Source organism: Cnephaeus nilssonii (assembly GCF_951640355.1).
Source record: "Cnephaeus nilssonii genome assembly, chromosome: 10".
In the NCBI taxonomy this organism is placed as follows: Eukaryota; Metazoa; Chordata; class Mammalia; order Chiroptera; family Vespertilionidae; genus Cnephaeus; species Cnephaeus nilssonii.
Window position 1 is genome coordinate 89306311 of NC_137081.1, and position 21719 is coordinate 89328029.

The window sequence follows — 21719 nt, forward strand, 5'->3', positions numbered from 1 at the left end:
AAAGGAACAGGAAAAGGAAGCACAGTGCCTCAGAAACCTTCACACAATAACTGCTCGATGCCAGCCCACCACCACAAACACCCCCCCACCACCGCCAGGCTACTCCAAGGCGCCCAGAGCTCCCAGCCAGGTCTCAGGGAAGACTAAGTAGGGAGCCTGGACTTCAACCCTCGCAGACGTAGGAAGCCTCTCCTGGGGGACCAGTGGAGACCACATGTCAAGTACAGGACTCAGCAGTAAGGAGGGACCCCACCCAGTCCCTGCAGGGATGGCCTTAGAGAAGGCTCAGAGGCAGACCAGGACTTTTACTGCAGCCCAGTGATAACAAGGAGAGACAGTTATCATACACAGGAAAGAGCATTATGTAGTGATCAAATGGCCAATCCACGAGGAAGAGACAATCCTTACTGTTCCCACTGAACCACATATGACGCTAAACTGACAGAATTGGAAGGAGAAATCGACAAATCTGCAGGTATAGCTGGAAATAGCATTAGTGAGCACCAACCATGTACAAGGCACCTGCTAGGCATTGTAAATGCTCCAGTGACAAAGAAAAAGACAGCCCTGTTCCGCAGGAAACTCACCATCTACTGGAGAGGAGAAATATTTAGTAATTAAAATTTATTTCACTTGCTGAATGGGAATCTCAAAACCCCAAAAGTTTAACCTCTCGTTCAAAATGCCCTATTTTAAGTATCAACAATAACAATTTAATAGAATCTCTGGTTCTGTTGTTTCATTCCCCACAGGTAATAAAGACCATCATGTTGGTCCAGTGTAGACTGTAAAACTTACCCCAGCTGCCACAGAAATCATAGCTGGGAACATGAAATTCTCCAGGCACCTCTAATGCCTTGGTTTCTCCCAATAAAGTAATTCACACTGACAGTCCCTGCATCTCCTCCCCTCTCCATGGAGGTGAGCGGGGCCTCCAAAAGGATTATAAACATATGGTGAAGAGGTGCCAAGGGTGGGATGTGTAAAGGGTTAGAAACCACCAAGCCAAAAATATGCCAACTTACCACGGTGTAAATCTGATGCTTCCGTCTTTTAGCCAGGTCAATTATGTTGATTCCATTGTAGTAGAGATTTTCCATGCATCCCTGGAAGTTTTTCTTTAAAAAGGTCCCAGGTTTGCCTGGTACTGGAATTCCTCCAAAACTAAGCTTTATGAGGAGAAAAAAAGAAAGAAAAAAAACAACATGGAACACCTTAGTTACAGTCTCTGAAGGAACAGGAGAGAAAAGTGGGTGAGTTTCTGTAGATTCAGCTGTAGGCATGAGCAAGTGGTTCAAGTAATTATAGCTGCCACTTGATTACCCATTTAAAGGACACTGATTAGCCCACATAAAAATAACTATAATTGATTGCTTTTAAATAACTATGAAACGATTCACTTCCTTTCGGAACCTTTTTAACACTAAATAAAACAACAACTTATAGAAAGGAAAAAATAAAAGAAAAATCAACATTTTTTTTTATATTTATCTCTGATGCAAATCTCAGAGAGGATGTGGCCAAACTAAAGCCAAGGGCCAACAAAGTATTCCTCTAATCAGCTACAGAGATGCTTACTATAAAACCTGCATTTACACCAGAAAATCTTGTTCACAGTTGTTCGCAGTATGTTCGGTAAAGATGAAAAATAGGAAACTGCAAATAGCCCATAAAGCACCCCCCCCAAAGCTTTTTAAAGAAAACCATCAAGAATCAATAGGATGGAATCTCACACGTAGTTGTCAATAGTGGTATTAAACATTCTTGATAAAATAGAAAATGAGAAGAATAGTTATTGAAAAATGCAAGAGTTATAATTGGATGTAAATATGAGGTCAACAATAAGAAATGATGCTTAACCATATGAGTTGGAGGGAACACACCAAAACTGTTATAGTAATTATCTCAGGAAAGAATATGGGATACTAGTGTTCTTTGCCACTTTCCTTTCTAGTAAGAATTACTACAAATTCCTTTTGTAATGAAAATATTATTTAAAAACAAATCTGACCTCTTATGAATAGTCTGCCTATTATACAAGAGAATCAAGTTAATTTCTGGAATCATGTTTTTCCCAACACCATTTGAGGAGAAGCCCTATTTTTCCCCACTGGTGTGACAAGTTGTCTTCATCATGCGTATAGACGATATTGATGTCTGTGTGTGTTTTGGGAGAATGTATGCTCCCAATCAGAATGTCTCCTTAAATGAATAGCTAAGTAATATACCCAAGGCTACTGTTAAATGTCTATTTTTCCCCATTAGTTCAACAGTATTTAAAAAATGTTTCTTTATACATGTAATATACAATAAAGGTTATTTATCCTATTGCCCACTTTTACTTAATATTGCTTTACTCTGTTAAGAAAATTATTTGATATACTTACTCATTTTATTTTAAAATTTCATTTCAGAATAGTTTTATTTAAAATAGCTTGTTGAAATTTTTATTAAGAATTTATTATATTCATTAACACATTGACTTGGAGAAGAATGGATATTTTTGAAATATTTCATATTTCTGTCTCCAAACCCAGTGCCTTTTCTATTTTTAAAATATTTTGGTAAGGCCCTGTACCTAAGGTTGATATTTTCTTTCCCTAGTTCACATATTCATCATTAATTAAGTCTTGTGAATTTTATTTTTTAGAAAATTTTCATTATAAATTAATTATTTTAATGAATTAAATATTTTATTATATAAGTTAATTACCAATTTTATTGTTTTCTTTATCCAGATACTTTATATTAAATAATATAATTATCATTGAATTTTTGAGGTAATTATCATATGACATATTTAAAGCACTTTACTCTTGCTAGTGATGTCAGAGGAATGGTGGTGTAAGGCCACGTCTATCCTCTTCCCCCAACATTTCAATAAAATAACCACCTATAATTTAACAAAGAAGTCCCTGCTCAACAGGGATGCATGCCTGAGAGACCTGCACACTGGAACAACTAAGGTGGGCTCCTTGGGGTAAGCAGGGAGAAAGAAGAGGGAGAAGCCAAACATGGCTACAGCACAGCAGTGTGTCTGCAGCATAACTGGGAACTGGCAGCAGCAGTTACGGGCACTTTCCTCAGCTGGTCAGGAGGAACAGTGAGTTAACGCAGCAGGTGGCTGGCTGTTGGAGTAGCCACTGGAGTGGCAGCATTGTGTGGCCATGCACGCAGTGAGAGAGTGTTTGAACCTTGGGGGGATGTTGTGAATGGACTCTGAGTTGCATGAGTGAGCTGCGAGTCAGCAGACACCCTCCCTACAGAGTTGCTCCCCGCAGCTGGGCCTGGCTGCAGCCTTTCAGGCAAAGAAAATAAATAGCAGAGCACTGGCACTGCTTAGACTCCTAAATCTCGCTTCTCATTGCCCTTGGAGTTGGCTACAGGAGTGGATTATCTCTAGGCCAAGAGCTGTTGCAGAAGAAACACAGTTTCCCTCTGTGACTGAACCCCAGGAGGTGTGCTTGGGCTGGACCCTTGGAGGTCAAGGGTCACCATTACTATGAGGGAAAAACAAACCTCACCCCCAAGCAGCAGATGCAGTACAGCCCTACAGAAGCCACATAGGCTCAAAACTGTGAGGCTACAGAGGATAAAAATCTTGCAATTTAGCACCATCAACGGGAACAGAGTAGAAAGACCTCCTCAGAGATAAATGGGAAAACAAAGGAGAACAGCAAATGCCAGGAACAACCACCACAACAATGATGACCAGAAAGAAAATGAAAATCCCCAGAAAACAGGCTGGCACACATGGAATTATGTGAGTTGAATGACAGAGATTTCAAGATTTCAGTTCTGAAAATACTTAATGAGATGAGAGAAAACACTGACAGGCAATTAAACACACTCAGAAAACAAATAAATGAACAAAATAAATATTTCTCCAAAAAAAATTGAAATTTGAAAAAAGAATATGGCAGAAATCCTGGAAATGAACCAGGCAATTAAAGAATTTAAGAGTGATAATGGGGAAATAAGGACACATATGTAACACCGTAATCAATAAAGAAAGTAAAAAAAAAAGAATTTAAGAGTGAGCTGATGAGCATAAAAAACAGAACCAACCAGTTAGGGGAAAGAACTAGTGATATTGAAGATAGAAATCAAGAAATGATGCAGCGGGAAGAAAAAATAAACCTGAGAATAAAGAAATATGTAATAACCCTACAAGCCCTCTCTGATTCCATAAAAAATAAAATAAAATAAATAACATCAGAATCATAGGCATAGTGGAGGAGGAAGAGAGAACCTATGGAATGGATAGTCTATTAAAACCAATAGTGGATGAGAACTTCCCAAATCTATGGAAAGAACTAGATCCTCTAATCCAAGAAGCAAACAGAACACCTAGTTATGTCAATCCAAAGAAGCCCTCTCCAAGGCACTTGATAATGAAGCTGTCAAAAATTAGTGACAAAGAATAAATCCTCAAAGCATCCAGGGAAAAGAAGCAAGTGGTCTACAAAGGAAAACCCATAAGAATTTCACTGGATTTCTCAAAAGAAACTCTACAAGCCAGAAGAGAGTGGAATCAAATATTCAAATTTCTAAAAGAGGGAAATTACCGGTCATACATATTATATCCAGCAAAATTATCCTTTAAATATGAAGGAGAAATAAGAACATTCCAAGACATACACATGCTAAGGGATTTTATTACTAGAAAACCTCCATTGCAGGAAATACTCAAGACAGTTATTCTACCTGAAACAAAGAACATAAGATCATAACACTATAAGTGGATTGCCCAAAACTCACAGCATAAATAGGGATACTCTGTGACAATAAAAACATACAAGGAAAAGAGGGATAGGTATGGACAGGCAAAGGAAGATGAAGATCAGATGTATTCAAAAGGCAAAAACAAACAAACTATGCTATATATGCAACTTCACTTTTTATAAAACTAATGGCAAGCACACACAGAAATTCCCCAAAGAAGACATATAGCTTAAAAAAATAGTAAGAATGTATGGAATACCACCAAACAAAAATGACAGATAGATGCATAAAGGAAAAGAACCAATGGAGACAGAGTTACCAGAAAACAAAAGATAAAATGGCTACAGGAAATCCTCATAAATCAATAATTACCCTAAATGTAAATGGTCTAATTTCACCAGTAAAGAGGCACAGAGTAGCAGAGTGGGAAAAAAACAAACAAACACAAAAAAAGCAGGTGTAGCTATACTTATAGCTGACAAAATAGATCTAAAGATGAAAAATATAGCAAGACACAAAGATCATCATGTTATAATGATAATGGGAATACTACATCAAGAAAACATAACACATCTTAATATATATGCACCCAATCAGGGAGCACCAAAATATATTAAGCAGCTAGTCACAGAACTAAAGGAAGAAATAGATCAAAACACAATTACAGTTGGAAAACTTAATACTCCATTGACAGCTCTAGACAGATCAACCAAACAACAAATCAGTAAAGAAATATCAGCCTTAAATGAAACACTAGACCAAATGGACATAATCATCATTTACAGAACATTTCATCCCAGAACATCAGACTATACATTCTTCTCCAGTGCACATGGAACATCCTCAAGGATAGACCATATGTTGGGTTGCAGAACACGTATCAACAAATACAAAAATACTGAAATTATTCCAAGTATATTTTCTGACCACGATGCCATGAAATTAGAAATCAACTGCAAAAAGGAGGTTAAAAAACAACAACCTACAAATACGTGGACATTAAACAACATACTACAAAAAATGACTGGGTCAGAGAAAAAATAAAAGATGAGATCAAAAGATACATAGAGCCAAATGAAAATGATAACACAACATATCAAAACTTCTGGGATGCAGCAAAAGCTGAAATAAGAGGGAAGTTTATATCACTACAGGCCTATCTCAAGAAACAAGAAAAATTCCAAATAATCAACCTAACAGCACACCTTAAAAGACTAGAGAAAGAATAAAAGCAACCCAGAGTTAGCAGAAGAAAGGAAATAATAAAAATCAGAACAGAATTAAATAAATAGAGAATAAAAAGACTAATAAAAAAATTAATACAACAAAGAACTGGTTCTTTAAAAGTACTAATAAAGTTGACAAAACCCTGGTTAGATTCACTAAGACAAAAAAGGGAAAAGACCCATATAAACAAAATCAGAAATGAGAGAGGAGAAATCACCACAGATATCACAGATATATAAAGGATCATCCTATCTAATAAAATAATAATATGCGAATTAACCATCATGCCGCTACACCCATAAGCCATGCCCACCAGCCATGCCCACCGGCCAATTAGGAGCGAATATCCAAATAAACCCAACCAAGATGGCTACAGCCACAGAGAGCAGGAGGGAGGCTTGGGTTTCCCAGGCAATAGAGGAAGCCAAGCTTTCCACCTGCCCTTGCCGACCCAGGCCTCCACTCAAGGCTACAAAGTTTCAATTATAGAAAGTAAACAAATCCAAACAGAAATGGCAGCAGACGAGGAGCTGAAAAGAGCGGGAGGCTAGCGTTGGCCCCGGCAATGGAGGAAGCCAGGCTTTCCACACACCCTGGCCTGCCCAGGCCTCTACTTAAGGCTACAAAGTTTCAATTATAGAAGATGCATAAACCCCAAAAGAAATGGCTGCTGCCACGGAGCAAGCAGAAGGCTTGGCTCCACACCAGGCTACAAAGTTTCAATTAGAGAAGATAACTAAACTCCAAATACCAGGTCCTCCACTTGGGTTGCCAGGGGGTGTGGCCGGCCTGCAAACCACCACAGGCCCCTCGCCCGGGCTGCCCCATGCCCCAAGGGAAACCCCACCCTGATCCGGGACATCCTTCAGGGCAAACCAGCTGGTGCCCACCCGTGCACCAGGCCTCTATCCTATCTAATAAAAGAATAATATGCAAATTTACCATGACTCCAACACACAAGATGGCTGCCCCCATGTGGTCAAAGATCCTGCCCCCATGTGGACACAAGATGGCCACCACAAGATGGCCAGCAGGAGAGGGCAGTTGGGAGGGACCAGGCCAGCAGAGGAGGGAAGTTGGGGGTCACCAGTCTGGCAGAGGAGGGAAGTTGGGGTGACCAGGCCTGCAGGAAAGAGCAGTTGGGGGGGGACTCAGGCCTACAGTGGAGAGCAGTTGTGGGGGGACCAGGCCTGCAGGGGAGGGCAGTTAGGGGTGACCAGGCCTGCAGGGGCCAACAGTTATGGTTGACCAGCCCTGCAGGGGACGGCAGTTAGGTGCAAGCAGGAGGCAGGGGAGCAATTAGGCATCAATCAGGCTGGCAGGGGAGTGAGTAGGGCAGTGATGGACAACCTTTTGAGCTTGGTGTGTCAAACTTCGCCAAAAAACTGAGCATAACTCGGGTAGTGTGTCACTTTGAGGAAAAAACATTATTTCGCAAATGTTTCATCCTCGGCATGCGGCCGCCTCAGTGGCCGCGTGTCATCAGAAATGGCTATGCGTGTCAGTGCTGACACGCGTGTCATTGGTTCACCATCACTGGGTTCTGGGGTGATCAGGCTGGCAGATCCAGTGGGATCGTGCCTAAATGGGCAGTCGGATATCCCTCGAGGGGTCCCAGGTTGGAGAGGGTGAAGGCTGGGCTGAGGGACACTCCCCTCCATGCATGAATTTCGTGCACTGGGCCTCTAGTATTAGACTATTATGGAAAGCCTTTATGCTACCAAATTCAATAACCTAAAAGAAATGGATAAGTTCCTAGAAATATATAACCTTCCTAGACGAAATCATGAACTGGAAAATACAAATAGATCAGCAGTGAGGAAATTGAAACAACCACTAAAAACCTCCCAGAAAACAAAAGCCCTGGACCAGATGGCTTCACCAGTGAATTCTACCAAATGTTCAAGGAAGAATTAAAGCCTATTCTTTTCAAACTCTTCCAAAAAATTGAAGAAGCAGCAATACTTCCTACCACATTCTACAATACCAACATAATCCTAATACCAAAACCTGGAAAAGATAACACAAAAAAAGAAAACTGCAGACCAATATCCCTGATGAATACAGACACAAAAATCCTAAACAAAATACTAGCTAATTGAATACAACAGTACATCCAAAAACCAATACATCAAGATCAAGTGGCATTCATTCCAGGGGCACAAGGATGGTTCAACATTTGCAAATCAATCAACATAATACACCAAGTTAACAAAAGAAAGAATAAAAATCATATGATCTTGTCAATAAATGCAGAAAAAACATTTGCTAAGATACAACATCCATTTATGATTAAAACACTCAATAAAATAAGAATAGAAAGAAATTACCTCAACATAAGGCCATATATGTTAAACGCTCAGCCAATATCATACTCAATTGTGAAAAAATGAAAGCTTTTCCCCTAAGATTAGGAACAAGACAAAGATATCCACTCTTATTCAAGATAGTACTGGAAATACTAGCCAGAGCAATAAGGCAAGAGAAAGTAATAAAAGGCATCCAAATAGGGAAGGAAGAAGTCAAACTGTCACTTTTTGTGGACGACATGATGCTGTACCTAGAAAACCCTAACAACTCTACCAAAAACCTACTGAAAACAATAAACAAATATAGTCAAGTTGCAGGATACAAAATCAATGTGCAAATTCCATTGCCTTCCTGTATACCAGCAACAGAACTTCAGAAAAATAAATGGAGAAAACAAATTCTTTTGCAATCATGACGAAAAGAATAAAATACTGAGGAATAAACTTAATAAAGAACATGAAAGGCCTATATACTGAAAATTACAAGGCATTATTAAAAGAGATTGAAAAAGACACAATGGAACGGAAAAATATCCCATGTTCATGGATTGGAAGAATCAACATAGTTAAAAGGGCCATTTTAACCAAAGCAATATACAGATTTAATGCAATCCCCATCAAAATCCCAATGTCATTTTTTAAAGAAATAGAATGAGAAATCATCAGATTTGTATGGAACCACAAAAGACCCAAAATAGCCAAAGAAATCCTGAAAAAAAAGAACAATCATGGAGGCATCATACTACCTGACTTTACAATATACTACATAGCTATGAAAATCAAAACAGCATGGTATTGCCAGAGAAACAGATACATAGATCAATGTAACAGAACAGAGAGCCCAGCTATAAATCCACATGTATATGGACAGGTAATTTTTGAGAAAGGAGCCAGAAACACACATTGTAGTAAAAATAGTATCTTCAATAAATGGTGCTGGGAAAACTGAAAAGCCACATGCAAACAAATGAAACTGGATTGCAGTTTGTCCCCATGTACAAAAATTAATTCAAAGTAGATCAAAGACTTAAACATAAGACCAGAAACTATAGGTCGCATAGAAAAAATATATAGGTACCAAACTTGTAGACCTGGGTGGTAGCGAACATTTTATGGACTTGACCCCAAAGGCCAGGGAGGTAAAGGAAAAAATAAATGAATGGGACTATATCAGACTGAAGAGCTTCTTCACAGCAAAAGAAACGGATAACATAATAAACAGGCAGCCAACTAGATGGGAGATGATATTTGTAAACAGTAGCTCTGACAAAGGTTTAATTTCCAAAATATATGAAGAACTTGTAAAACTCAACAGCAAACCAATAAACAATCCAATCAAAAAGTGGGCAGATGACCCAAAAATACACCTCTCAAAAGAAGACATACAAACTGACAATAGATATATGGAAAGATGTTCAACCTCACTGGCAATCAGGGAAATGTAAATTAAAACAACAATGAGATGCCACCTTACACCAGTTAGAGTGGCCATTATCAACAAGACAAGTGACGATTGTTGGAGAGGTTGTGGAAAAAAGGGAACCATCATTCACTGGTGGTGAGAATGTAGACTGGCGATTCCTTCCTCAAAAAATTAAAAATAGAGCCACCATACAACCTGAGAACCCCACTCCTGAGTATATACCAAAACAACTCGAAATCATTTACATGCAAAGATATATGCACCCCTATGTTCATTGCAGCTTTATTCATGGTGGCCAAGAGTTGGAAACAGCCAAAGTACTCTATGATAGAGGACTGGACAAAGAAGATGTGGTACAATACACAATGGAGTACTACACAGCCATGAGGAAGGATGAAGTAGCATCATTTACAACATGGATGACATTGAGAAAATTATGAGAAATGAAAAAAGTCAAACAGAAAAAGCTAAGAACTATATGATTTCACTCATATGTGGAATATAAAACTGAAACTTACGAACACCAACAGCAGAGTGGTAGTTGCCAGAGGGGGGAGGTGGGGGAAGAAAGGGGTCCTAATATGAGGTGACAGGAGAAGATTTGACTTTGGGTGGTGGGCACATGGTCCTATAAACAGATTTTGTAAATTAGAAATCCACACATGAAACCTGTATGTTCATGTTGACTAGTGTTACCCAAATAAAATAAAATAAACACTTTACTCTCGTATACTCAATTTTTATATATTTTGTTTGTTTGTTTGTTTGTTTCATTGACCTGGTCAAAACTTTCTAAAATCTAGCAAAAAAATTTAAGCATGGTATATAACTTTCAAAAAAGAAGTGTACTTTTGGTATAGTTTCCAAGAACATATAATACCGATTCTTACTCCATATCATATAAATAGGTTGCCTACTGCCATTTACACATAAATTGTTTATTTGTGTATTTATTTATTAGTTTGAAATTAAAAATGAATGCTCAGTTTCATCCACTGGCTTTGCAGAAATCATGTGACAGCATATAGGGTATTTTCTGTTCAATCTACTGATGAGTTGAATTATGTTAATAGATCACAAATTAATAATGACCTTTGATTAAATCACACTTGTATTTCATTTACCTTAAAATATATGTGCTAATATTTTATGTAGTAAACAAGTTTAAGAGCTAGTCTTTTTTTTTCTTTTTTCAGGTATTTATGTGAAATCTAGATTTGTCTCTCAGAGAAACTAAGGGAGTTTTATCTTTGACTCTTTAAGAATGGCTCATAAATCTTGGGGAAGAAATACTCTGAAAAAAAAAAATCACTGAACCTGTTACTTCTACAAATGTTTTGTAAAATATTTATTTGAACAAATCTTCCTTGTTGATTTATTGAAGAGTTCAAATATTTTCAATTTGAATCATTTACATAAATAAAATAAAATTTTGTTTAATAAATTGTTTGCATAAATCAAATGTATAATGTACAAATATGATTAAATATTTGTTTCTCTTATTGTTTGTTTAAAGACAATTTTTAGAGAAGTTTTAGGTTAATAGCAAAATAAGAGGCAGGTTCAGAGGTGTCCTTTACAATCTCTACCCTCACACATGCACAACCTTTATCTTGACGGACATCCCTCACTGGAGCAGTACATTTGTTATTATTGGTGAACTTACATTGATCCAATATAATCACCCAAAGCCCACAGTACACATCATAGTTCACTCTCAGTGTAGCACATTCCATGAGTTTGAACAAAGGTATAATGACCTGCAACTACCGTTACTGCATCACACAGCATGTTTTCACTGCACTAAACATCCTCTGTGCTCTTCCAGTTTATCCTTCCCTGCTGAGCATTTATTGTGTTACTGTCGCCATCATTTTTTCTTTCCTAAAATGTCATACAATTGTATGACATTCATATAGTGTAGCAATTTTATATTAGATTCTTCTACTTGGTGATATGGATTTAAGTTTTTTAAGCTATGTCTTTTTATGGCATATAGCTCTTTTTTTTTTAAAGCGCTGAATAATATCACATTGACTGGATGTAACATGGTTTTTTCATACACCTACTAAAAGACCTTTCATTGCTTCTAAATATGGCAGCTATGAATAAAGCAACAATAAACATCTGTGTACAAAAATTTGTATGGATTTAAGTTCTTATTAATTTCTATAATTTTAAATAAATAATGATAATTTTATTATTCTCATTTTTATGTTGACCAGCTTCTTTAAATTGTAAAAAATGCTGTTGTTTTTTTAATAATCCACTTAACTCAGTTGTGATTTAGAAAAATATTAGTCATAGGGCAATATCTTGAAAAGAGGGAGAGGAGAAAAGGCTATTTTAAAAGAGTTGAACATAGTGTTTGAAGGACTTGGGGTAGAGAGTTTTTAAAGTCAACTAAGACGAAGAATACTGTATATTACAAAATTGCAATTTCCCATCACATTGAGGAGGGCAAAGCTCTTTCTAGTCTGGATAGAGAATGCTTGGGGAAGGTTGTTGGAGACCTGGGTAAAGTGAGATAGAAGTGTGGATCTGGACTTTGGTTCTCTGTGGGAGATTGAAACCTGATAAGATTTGGGTGGCTGTGGATGGAGGTCACAGATTTGGGAAATCACAGAGTTCTTTCTCCTCTGCTTCCCACAGAGTGATGATGGCTGTAAGCCTATTAGGGTTGTCTTCAATTCATTCTGGCTCCAGAGCAAAACTTTGCTGGAAGGAATACAGATTAGCAATGGCTGAGGGAAGGTGGCAACATAGAAGTGTGTCAGGCTGCTTCTGAATGAACTGGCCACGTTGGCGTAGTGGGAGGTAGGCCGCTGAGGACCCCGACCTGTGAGAGCAGGATAGGGAAGATGGATCAACCAAGGCCCCGAGTCAATGTGTGAAGAGCTGCTGTCTGGATTGGAGGTCTGGGAGAGTGCAAAGGCTCTGAGGCCATGGCGGGTCTATGTCCAGCAGGAGTGGCCGTCAGCCCCAGGCCTCTGCTGACAGAGGAAAATCCTCCAGACCCCACCTATGATCCAACCAGGGAAAGGACAAGAAGAGGGGGAGAGAGGAAGCCTCAACCTCCACACGGCTGCACGATAATAACTGTTTGGAGCTGGCAGGAGCTGGTTAGCATCCATCACAGCCTGGAACCACTCTGAGGCCCTGAACTCTTCTCTGGCCTCTGGCCTCCTGGTGGTGGACATGGGCCACAGGGCTGGGGACTGACAGGGGCAGCTGCTTACGGCGTGGACAATGCTTGGGCCTGTGGGGTACGCTTGTCGAAGTACCCTTGTCAAAGTTGGAGAGAAGAGCATGTTTTATTCAAGAGTTGGTTAGCTTATTGTTAACTCCTAGAGTTAGACCTCCGGGACGTGGGACTGCATCTGCACTCTGCCTCACCCTAACGCATCCAGCTGGAGCCTGGCTGACTTGGTACTATTTACTGATCATTACAATAGTTTAGCCCAAATTCAGCAAGCCTCAAATGTCTTATTAGATAACTAAAACATATCCCACCCCCTAGGAGTAGCTAAAAGGAAGCAATAATTTTATATGCTTTCTTTTTAGTTTTTGTTAATAAAAACAATGTGGTTTTGTGTGTGTGTGTATGTGTAATACTGATAATAAAATATTCCCTCGATCATGTTCCACACAATTAGTTTACTTTCAATATACATTTAGGAGAAGTCTTTATATTCCATTTCACTATTATAAATCTTGAGCAAACATAAAATTAGCAAGTCCACAAATCACATCTTCAACTTAAAACTAGAAAGAAATAACAGCCCCAGGAATGGAGTTTCAAGACTTGAATTCATGCAGAACCCAGGATAAGGGCCAGAGCTACTGGTACCCTGTGGGCAGGATTAACCTCCTTTGGAGAGAGGAGGACCAGGAGGGACTGCCCTGCGCGGCCACCACGCAGACCTGGGCTCCAATCCCGCTGGGGTTCCTCTGGCTCCTGGCCAGAGGGATGGGCACTCAGCACTCTCTCCTTCTTGGTTTCATGTGTGTGATATAGGACACAACAAACTCCCTCACCAGGCTGTGTAAGGATTAAACAAAATCACAAAATGCCCTCAAAATTAAGAACTTTTTTCCTTCTATTTTTTCTTATTACTTCCATTTTGCATCTGTTCATTTTTTCCCCTTATTTTATTTTCTTCTATTTATTTTCCTCTGTGTAGGCCTTCTATAAAGTTTTGCAACATATTTTTCCAAAGAAATAAAGGATAGATAATAATTATGCTATCACATGATCTGAAAAACAATTTCTCTAATGATCTATAGTTATTTCCATCAACAAGTAAACGGTTGCATTGTGTCTGGCCAGTCCTTCAATCATGTCTGAGCTCTAAGAGAGGCAATATGAACTAAAGGAGGAGTGGCAGCAAGGGCTGACCTCTGAGCATTCGAGACCTATTAGGAACTTCTTATGGGAAGTAGGACATGAAATGTTATATTTTATAATTCATAAAAAGAAGCTTTCTTCATTTACTGAACAAATATTTATTGCATGTGTATTATGGATTAGACTCAATCCTTTAGGGATAAATAAAAGTAAAAAAGAATGTCTCCACCCTTATGATGATCTTAAAGTCTATAGCTGGGGTGAAGACAATGAGAGAGATGGTTAAAAATAAGTAATTAATAACATTATAAAGTGATGTGTTTTTGAAAAAGACTATAAACAAAAATCAGAAGATGCAATTTTTGAAGCAGTTATAAGAAATAAGTCATATCTGCTATTTCCTCAGTTTCTTCTTGACATAGTTTTTGGCATGCCATACAAAATTCAAAGAGTTTAAAAACAATGAAAAGCAGATTACTTGCTTTCTCCATCCCTTTATACCCTCCAGAATCGCGACCCACGGGTTAAGAACTGCTAGCAGGGTCACCTAAGACCATCGGAAAACACAGATATTTACATTACAATTCATTAACAGTAGCAAAATTACAGTTATGAAGTAGCAACAAAAATAACTTTATGGTTGGGGGTCACCACAACATGAGGAACTGTATTAAAGGGTCGCGGCATTAGAAAGGTTGAGAACCACTGCGCCAAATGTTTTGTCACTCTCTGTGCTTTCAAGCCTATACATTCTTTTCTCTTTTTTAAACACAGGTAATGCTTACACTGCATTGAACATTGCCTTTTCTTTTCATTTAACAATTGATATTGGAGACGGTTCATATCCGAACATGTAGGGCTACCTCATTCTTTCAATGGCACACAGAGAGCAGGTGAGCCCAACTCCAAGGCCTGATGGCCGGTGAAGGTAAAGGAGAAGCAGCCACTGTTCAATGCAGATAGTGTTTGATGTACACAGACAGCAAAGGGAAGAGTGGCCGAGCACTGGGGCTGCTCGTGTCCCTGTCCCGCACACCAAAAAAGACAAAGCCAAAAGAAAACAGACCAGGTGGCCACAGTGCTAGCTGCGGGAGCCTTTGCTCTGGACACCTGATCCAGACAGCTACGCAGTTCCAGGCGGTGCAGCTCCAGTCTCTGTGGGCAGGCGATGAGAAACTGCTATGGCATCCTCACACGGGGCAGGGGCACGGCAGAGATGGACTGGAGCCCCTCCTCCTGCAGGCCTCCACTCACCCGTGTTTCAGGAGACCCCCAAGGTGTCCTGACAGGCCCAGGTCAGCTGCAGACAAGGCTCTGGCTGCATGGCTTTGTGGACAGTGCAGGTCACTTGGCCTCCTGGAGAGTCCATTTCCCTATGGACTTACCATTCAGTTTTATGAACAGCCTTTTGGTGGACTTTTGGGGAATTTTTAATTTTTTGTTATTCATAAAATATTGCCCATTGCAAACATTTGCTTATCATCCTCTCTAATAAAATGGTAATATGCAAATTAACCATCACTCCGCTACATAATCCACGCCCACCAGCCAAGCCACGCCCACCAGCCAATCAGGGCGAGTATGCAAATTAATCCCAATCCAAGATGGCTACAGCCACAGAGAGCAAGGTTTCCCAGGTAATAGAGCAAGCCAAGCTTTCTATAGCCGTTGCAGGCCTAAGCCTCCACTCAAGCTACAAAGTTTCAATTATAGAAGGTAAACAAATTCAAACAAATGGCGGCAGAATGGAGCTTGAGAGAGCAGGCCAGGGTTGCCAGTGGCAACAGGGGAAGCAAAGCTTTCCGCACACTCTTGCTGGGCTCACCCGCTTAAGGCTACAAAGTTTCAATTGTAGAAGGTGAATTAACTGCCACAGAAATGGCTGCTGCCCCAGAAATGGCTGCCGCCCCAGGCTACAAAGTTTCAATTGTAGAAGGAAAATAAATTCCAGATACCAGGGCCTCCCTTTGGGTTGCCAGGGGGCGTGGCCAGCCTGCAAACCACCACAGGCCCCTCACTCAGGCGGCCCCACACCCCAAGGGAACCCCCACCCTTATCTGTGACACCCTTCAGGGCAAACCAGCTGGCCCCCACCCCTGTACCAGGCCTCTATCCTATCTAATAAAAGAGTAATATACAGATTGATCATCACTGCAACACACAATATAGCTGTCCCCATGTGGTCAAAGATCCTGCCCCCATGTGGACACAAGATGGCCACTACAAGATGGCCAGCAGGAGAGGGCAGTTGGGAGGCACCCGGCCTGCAAGGGAGGGCAGTTGAGAGGGACCAGGCCTGCAAGGGAGAGCAGTTGAGAGGGACCAGGCTTGCAAGGGAGGGCAGTTGGAGGTGTTCAACCCTGCAGGAGAGGGCAGTTAGGCGTGACCAGGCTGGCAGAGGAGGGAAGTTGGGGGCAAACAGGCTGGCAGGGGAGCAGTTAAGCATCAACCAGGCTGGCAGCGGAGTGGTTAGGGGGTGATCAGGCTGGCAGGCAGAAGCAGTTAGGGGCAATCAGGAAGGCAGGCAGGCAAGCAGTTGGGAGCCAGCAGTCCTGGATTGTGAGAGGGATGTTCGACTGCCCGTTTAGGCCTGATTCTGGGATCGGGCCTAAACGGGCAGTCGGACATCCCTCCAGGAGTCCCAGATTGGAGAGGGTACAGGCTGGGCTGAGGGACAACCCCCCGCCGTGCACGAATTTCGTGCACCGGGCTTCTAGTCTATATATATAAAAGCCTAAGGACTGGTCAACTGGTTGCTATGACGTGCACTGACCAGCAGGGGGCAGATGCTCAATGCAGAAGCTGCCCCCTGGTGGTCAGTGTGCTCCCACAGCCAACCTACCTCCCACGGCCTCTCACCCCAGCCAGCTAGCCCCAATCAGGACTGGGTGAGAAGGCCCCAATTGCCGGCCAGGCCAAGGGACACCACAGTGCACAAATTTGTGCCCTGGGCCTCTAGTTCTAGTATAAATTGCTAGAAACAGAATTGTTGGATTGAAATGCGTGTTTCCAATTTTAAAAGCTACCATCCTCTCTTTGATATTGTCTTAATTACAATCCCACAAACATCATATGAAATACTGTTTCTACATGTGCATGCTAACATTCTAAAGTTTTTGGTCTTTGCAACCTAAGTTAAAATATTATTGTACCATGAATTTGCATTTCTTTTTTGGAGTGAGGGTTGAGCATCTTTTCATATATTTGAGTGCAATTTATATTTTTAACCTTTTGCACTCAGATGTCGAGTGTGACTCGACAGGGTTAGCATTAGAATAAAGGAATCGAGAAAAAAGCAAGCGAGTGCAAAGGGTTAATATATTCATGTCCTTTACCTATTTTTCCATTGACTTACCATTTTAAAAACAACTTGTAGAAGTTTTTATTAGTTAAATTTTGAAGTATGTTTTCAAGTTATTTGGGAGGTGATGTCATTAATATGCACTAGAGGCATGGTACACAAAATTCATGCACAAGAGTGGGGTGTCCCTCAGCCTGGCCTGTGCCCTCTCACAATTTGGGACCCCTTGCTCCTAACTGCCTGCCTCCTTGCTCCTTACTGCTGCCACAGAGGCACAAGAGGCTCTCACCACCTCCGCTGTGCTCGCCAGAGGTGAGCCTGGCTTCTGGCTGAGCTGTGCTCCTGCTGTGGGAGCGCACTGACCACCAGGAGGCAGCTCCTGCATTGAGTGTCTGCTCCCTGGTGGTCAATGTGCATCATAGGGACTGCTGGTCATTCTGCCATTTGGTTGATTTGCATATTAGGGTTTTATATAGATAGATATTTTGTGGAAGGTCTTGTGAATATATATTGTTATAATTTGGAAAAAAATATTTATACATTGTATTTCCAGGGTTTTGAAATTCGTATCATACTTAGAAGGACTTCTGACACTATCCTATATAATAAAAGCATAATAAACAATCAACCAAACAGCCGAACAGTGCAAGGACCATCGAGACGACCATCCAGGACTATGCTATGACACCCACTGGCACCAGGCCAACCAAGGCCTGTGCTTGTAAGACAGCCATTGCCCCATGATTTCCCCACAGAGGGAGGCCCAGGCCATCAGCTGGCGGGGCAATCATTCAGGGGGCTCCAAGATTGCCCCAAAGAGGCAGGAGCAGGCCACCGACCAGTGGGCTGCAATGGGTAGGCAGGGCCTCCCTCTAAGAGGGAAGCCCAGGTCCCGGGTGCAGGCAGCCAGAGGGAAGCCCAGGTACCAGGTGCCAGCGGGCACAGGGAAGCCTGGGTCCTGGGTGCCTGCAGGAAGCCAGTGCCGGCAGCAAGGGGAAGGAAGGCCTACTCTTGCACAAATTTTGTGCATTGGGCATCTACTTCAATTATAAAAATGTTACCTCTTATTTTCTTTAAAACTTTGATAAAACTTATTTTTGAAGATATACACACACATAATTTTAAATATTTAGAGAGTTTGACTTAATCTAGTATTTTTTTTTACTAATAAGTCTTATTGAAATACATTTTTTATTTTGTAAAATGTCTTTTCAGTATTTAGAACATGTAAATCATATATCTTAACATATGTTCATAGTTTTGGTGCTTGTAAGACAGACATGCAAAATGGGATCACTGAGTAGTCTTAATAAGAAAAGACTTATGGGATTACTAGAGACCCAGACTGACTCCCACTGCGCTGGGCGGGAGGTGGGACCCAACTGACTCCCTCCACACTGGGTGGGATGCAGGACCCAGGAGGTTGGCCACCCAGCCCCGCCCCCTATTGGGGTGGGGGTGTGCGATCAGGGGCGGGCTGCCGGGGGGAAGGGGCTGCAGGCCTATCATGGTGGGGCCGGCTGATGGGGGCAAGGCTGTGGGGGGAAGGGAAGGGGCGTTTGGCCGGCAGGCCCGGCTCTTGATCACGGTAGGTGAGTCCAATCAGGGGAGAGGTCTCAAGGTTGGCTGCTGGCCCCAACTCCTGATCAGGCCGGTTCGCCAGCCACAGTGGGCATTATAGCAACTGGTTGTTAAGTTGTTATGGCTGAGAGGTGCTCCATGCACCTCCTGGTGACTGGTCGGTTGGTTGTTTTGGTCGTGACGTCTTTTGCCTTTCATTATTATGATAAGATCTCAGAGAACTGGGATCTCTAAGATCCTAAAAATCTCTTCTCTGAAGCCCGTGTGCACCAGGCTGGAAGTGAAGTGACCTGCTGGTGTCTTCCTCACAAGCATTTGGAGGAAGTTACATGGGCTAAGTGATGTGAACTGGGATGACATTCCCATGAGAAGCAAAGGAATACATTATTTCTGCTTTTCATTTTTTGATAAAAGATTGTTTGAGCCTTTGTCCGTGTTTGCCTTTTAAGTGGAGGACAAGCAGACAACTGCATATATTGTAATATGGCAAATTTCCCAAAAGATGCCTCATAGAAAGGCATTATGCCACTTGATTGATATCAGTAAGGTAGTCTAAAAAGCAATGGAACTACCATATTTTCTTGCCAAATATTATCATATCATGCTAAAATTTGAAGGGGAACATAGATTTGCATAATATAATTAGCCCTGATTTAGAATTTGATAGGGTTTGGCTGTAGAGCAGCAGTATATGCTCTGACAATGGGTCATGGAACCTGGGGCCTAAATCCAGTCATCCCGATGGTGTCCGGGGCTCATATGTGCTGGTATAAGACCATGACAGAAATCAAATCAATAACCCAGATTCTGATTAATGAGCAGTACTGTTATAAAATAAATTGAAGATTTAAATATTCATTCGCTCCATTCCTTCCAATGAAAGTGCTAATATTGCTTCTCAATAACAGCAGTTAAGAGTGTTCATTGCCCAGACTTCTACAACTAGTTAATGGTAATGTGATTAGAGTCTGCATTTCTGTCCCCAGTGCTTTTCTTCTCCACATGACCTTTAGGTGATACTTCAAAACCTGGATGGTTCTAGCTGTTCCACAGAGTTCTCCTGATACACTCTCTTACATTCCAACCTCACTGTTCCAGTCAATCTGTCTTCTTTCATGCTCTGGGAAGGGTTGGCATTTTCTGAAACAGAGGTTGCCTCACTGGAACAGTTAAATATATATATTCAAACTAGGAAACCCTTTTTGATGAAGTACCAAGAAATTCAGGCTTTTTCTTAAAAAAAAAATAAAAATCTATTCCAACTTCATAAATTGAGTGACTTCATTTGATTTCTTTCCCTAAATGCTGACATTCACTTTAATGCCACTCAGCTGTGATTCCTTAAAGATTCTCTACAGAGGAGACCACAGACAAATAGACATTAATCTGGAAATAAATGTGAAAGCAGACAACTAGGGGAATTTTACAGTCATCTTTTGGCATTAGGGATAAGGTATTTGGGGGAATATTGAGACTTAAACATGATTTTATTATTTTTATTATACTCAAGTTCATAAAATATGTCTATATTGTTTAAGACAATTTCAACATTGTGTAGTTTCTTTTTTCAATCACTTCAGCAAGGTTGAAAAATAAAAATGGTTACCCATAACTTATAGTTATATGCAACTCAAAAAATTTCTTGAGTATCTTGCATTCTTAGTCAAAGACTGACATATTCTCTTTTGAAGTTAATGAATGTCATATCTTATCCACAGTATTCTAAACTAAGATTAGTATCAAAATAGAAATAATTTTTAGCTCATAATAGTGATGGAATAAAAAAAATGAGTCATATCTTAATTTTATAATGATTCATCTCTACCACCTCTCTTCTATTCTTTATCCCACTGGTTATTGAAGTTGTCTCTTAACAGGGCTTTCAACCATCTGCCCAGCATCCCCCTCCTTCCTCCTACCCAGAAGCCTAAGCTACAGAATACCTACTTCAAAGTAATTGCTCTAAAAGAGTGGTTCTCAAATGTTAAGATGTATCAGAGTCACCTGGAGGATTTAAAAAAAACAGATTACTGAGCTCCTCTCCCAGAGTTTCTGATTAGTAAGTTTAGTGTAAACTGAGTATTTTCATTTTTAACAATTTTCCAAGGCAATATTAATTGGGCTGGGTCCTAAAACATACATTCAGAATTACTAGTCTAAACCATGAAACTGGTCATGCCATCATCCTGCAAAAAATCTTTTTGTGTCTCCTCATGCTACTGCTGAGCTAACCTTGAAATCCTGGCCAGGGTTAACTAACAATGAAGTAGACATTTATATACTTGTGAAATCACATATTTTAGCTTAAATTTCTTGGTGTAACACATTGTTCCTGTTTCCATTCACCAACAGATTTGCAGACTCACCCAGATGACACACATTGGCCAACCACAGGAGAGCAAAATTTGTATCAGGAACAGGAGGACCAGCCAAATCAAACTTTACATCTGCAGAAAAATCCCCTGCTGCTTCCCTCAACTCAACTTCCACTTCCCTTTAACCATATATAATTAGCTGGCTTGGCAAGAGCTGTTAAGATAGGCTTTGCGACAGGAGTCCCATCTTTTCAAGTCACTGGCACTTGGATAAACCACTTTCCTTCTCCCCAGCACCTTGGTTCACAAGTTTGGCTTTTGTTGCAGCAGGCAGCCAAACTTGGGTTCAGGTTCAGCATTCACTCATCCCTCATAATTTAAGTTCCTTAACATGGCTCACATAACCCATCATCACCTGGGTATTTACTCACTCTTGTTTTATCTCACACTATCCCCTGCCGTAAGTGGTGTGTTGATAAAGGTTTAAAAT

The 21719-nt window shown here is 40.7% G+C and overlaps 1 protein-coding gene across 2 annotated transcripts in view; it reads right to left on the minus strand.

Moving 5' to 3' along the window:
- Positions 1 to 21719, minus strand: part of CNTNAP5 (contactin associated protein family member 5) — a gene marked incomplete at both ends in the record, with an annotated part of 850484 nt that overhangs the window by 435550 nt on the left and 393215 nt on the right. Inside the window, one exon of one of the 2 annotated variants that reach the window (XM_079783016.1) lies at positions 1029 to 1169. In XM_079783016.1, coding sequence (XP_079639142.1) covers positions 1029 to 1169 — 141 coding nt within the window. Of the gene's footprint in view, positions 1 to 1025; positions 1170 to 21719 lie in introns of both variants that reach the window. The other variant, XM_079783015.1, reaches the window with a different exon arrangement.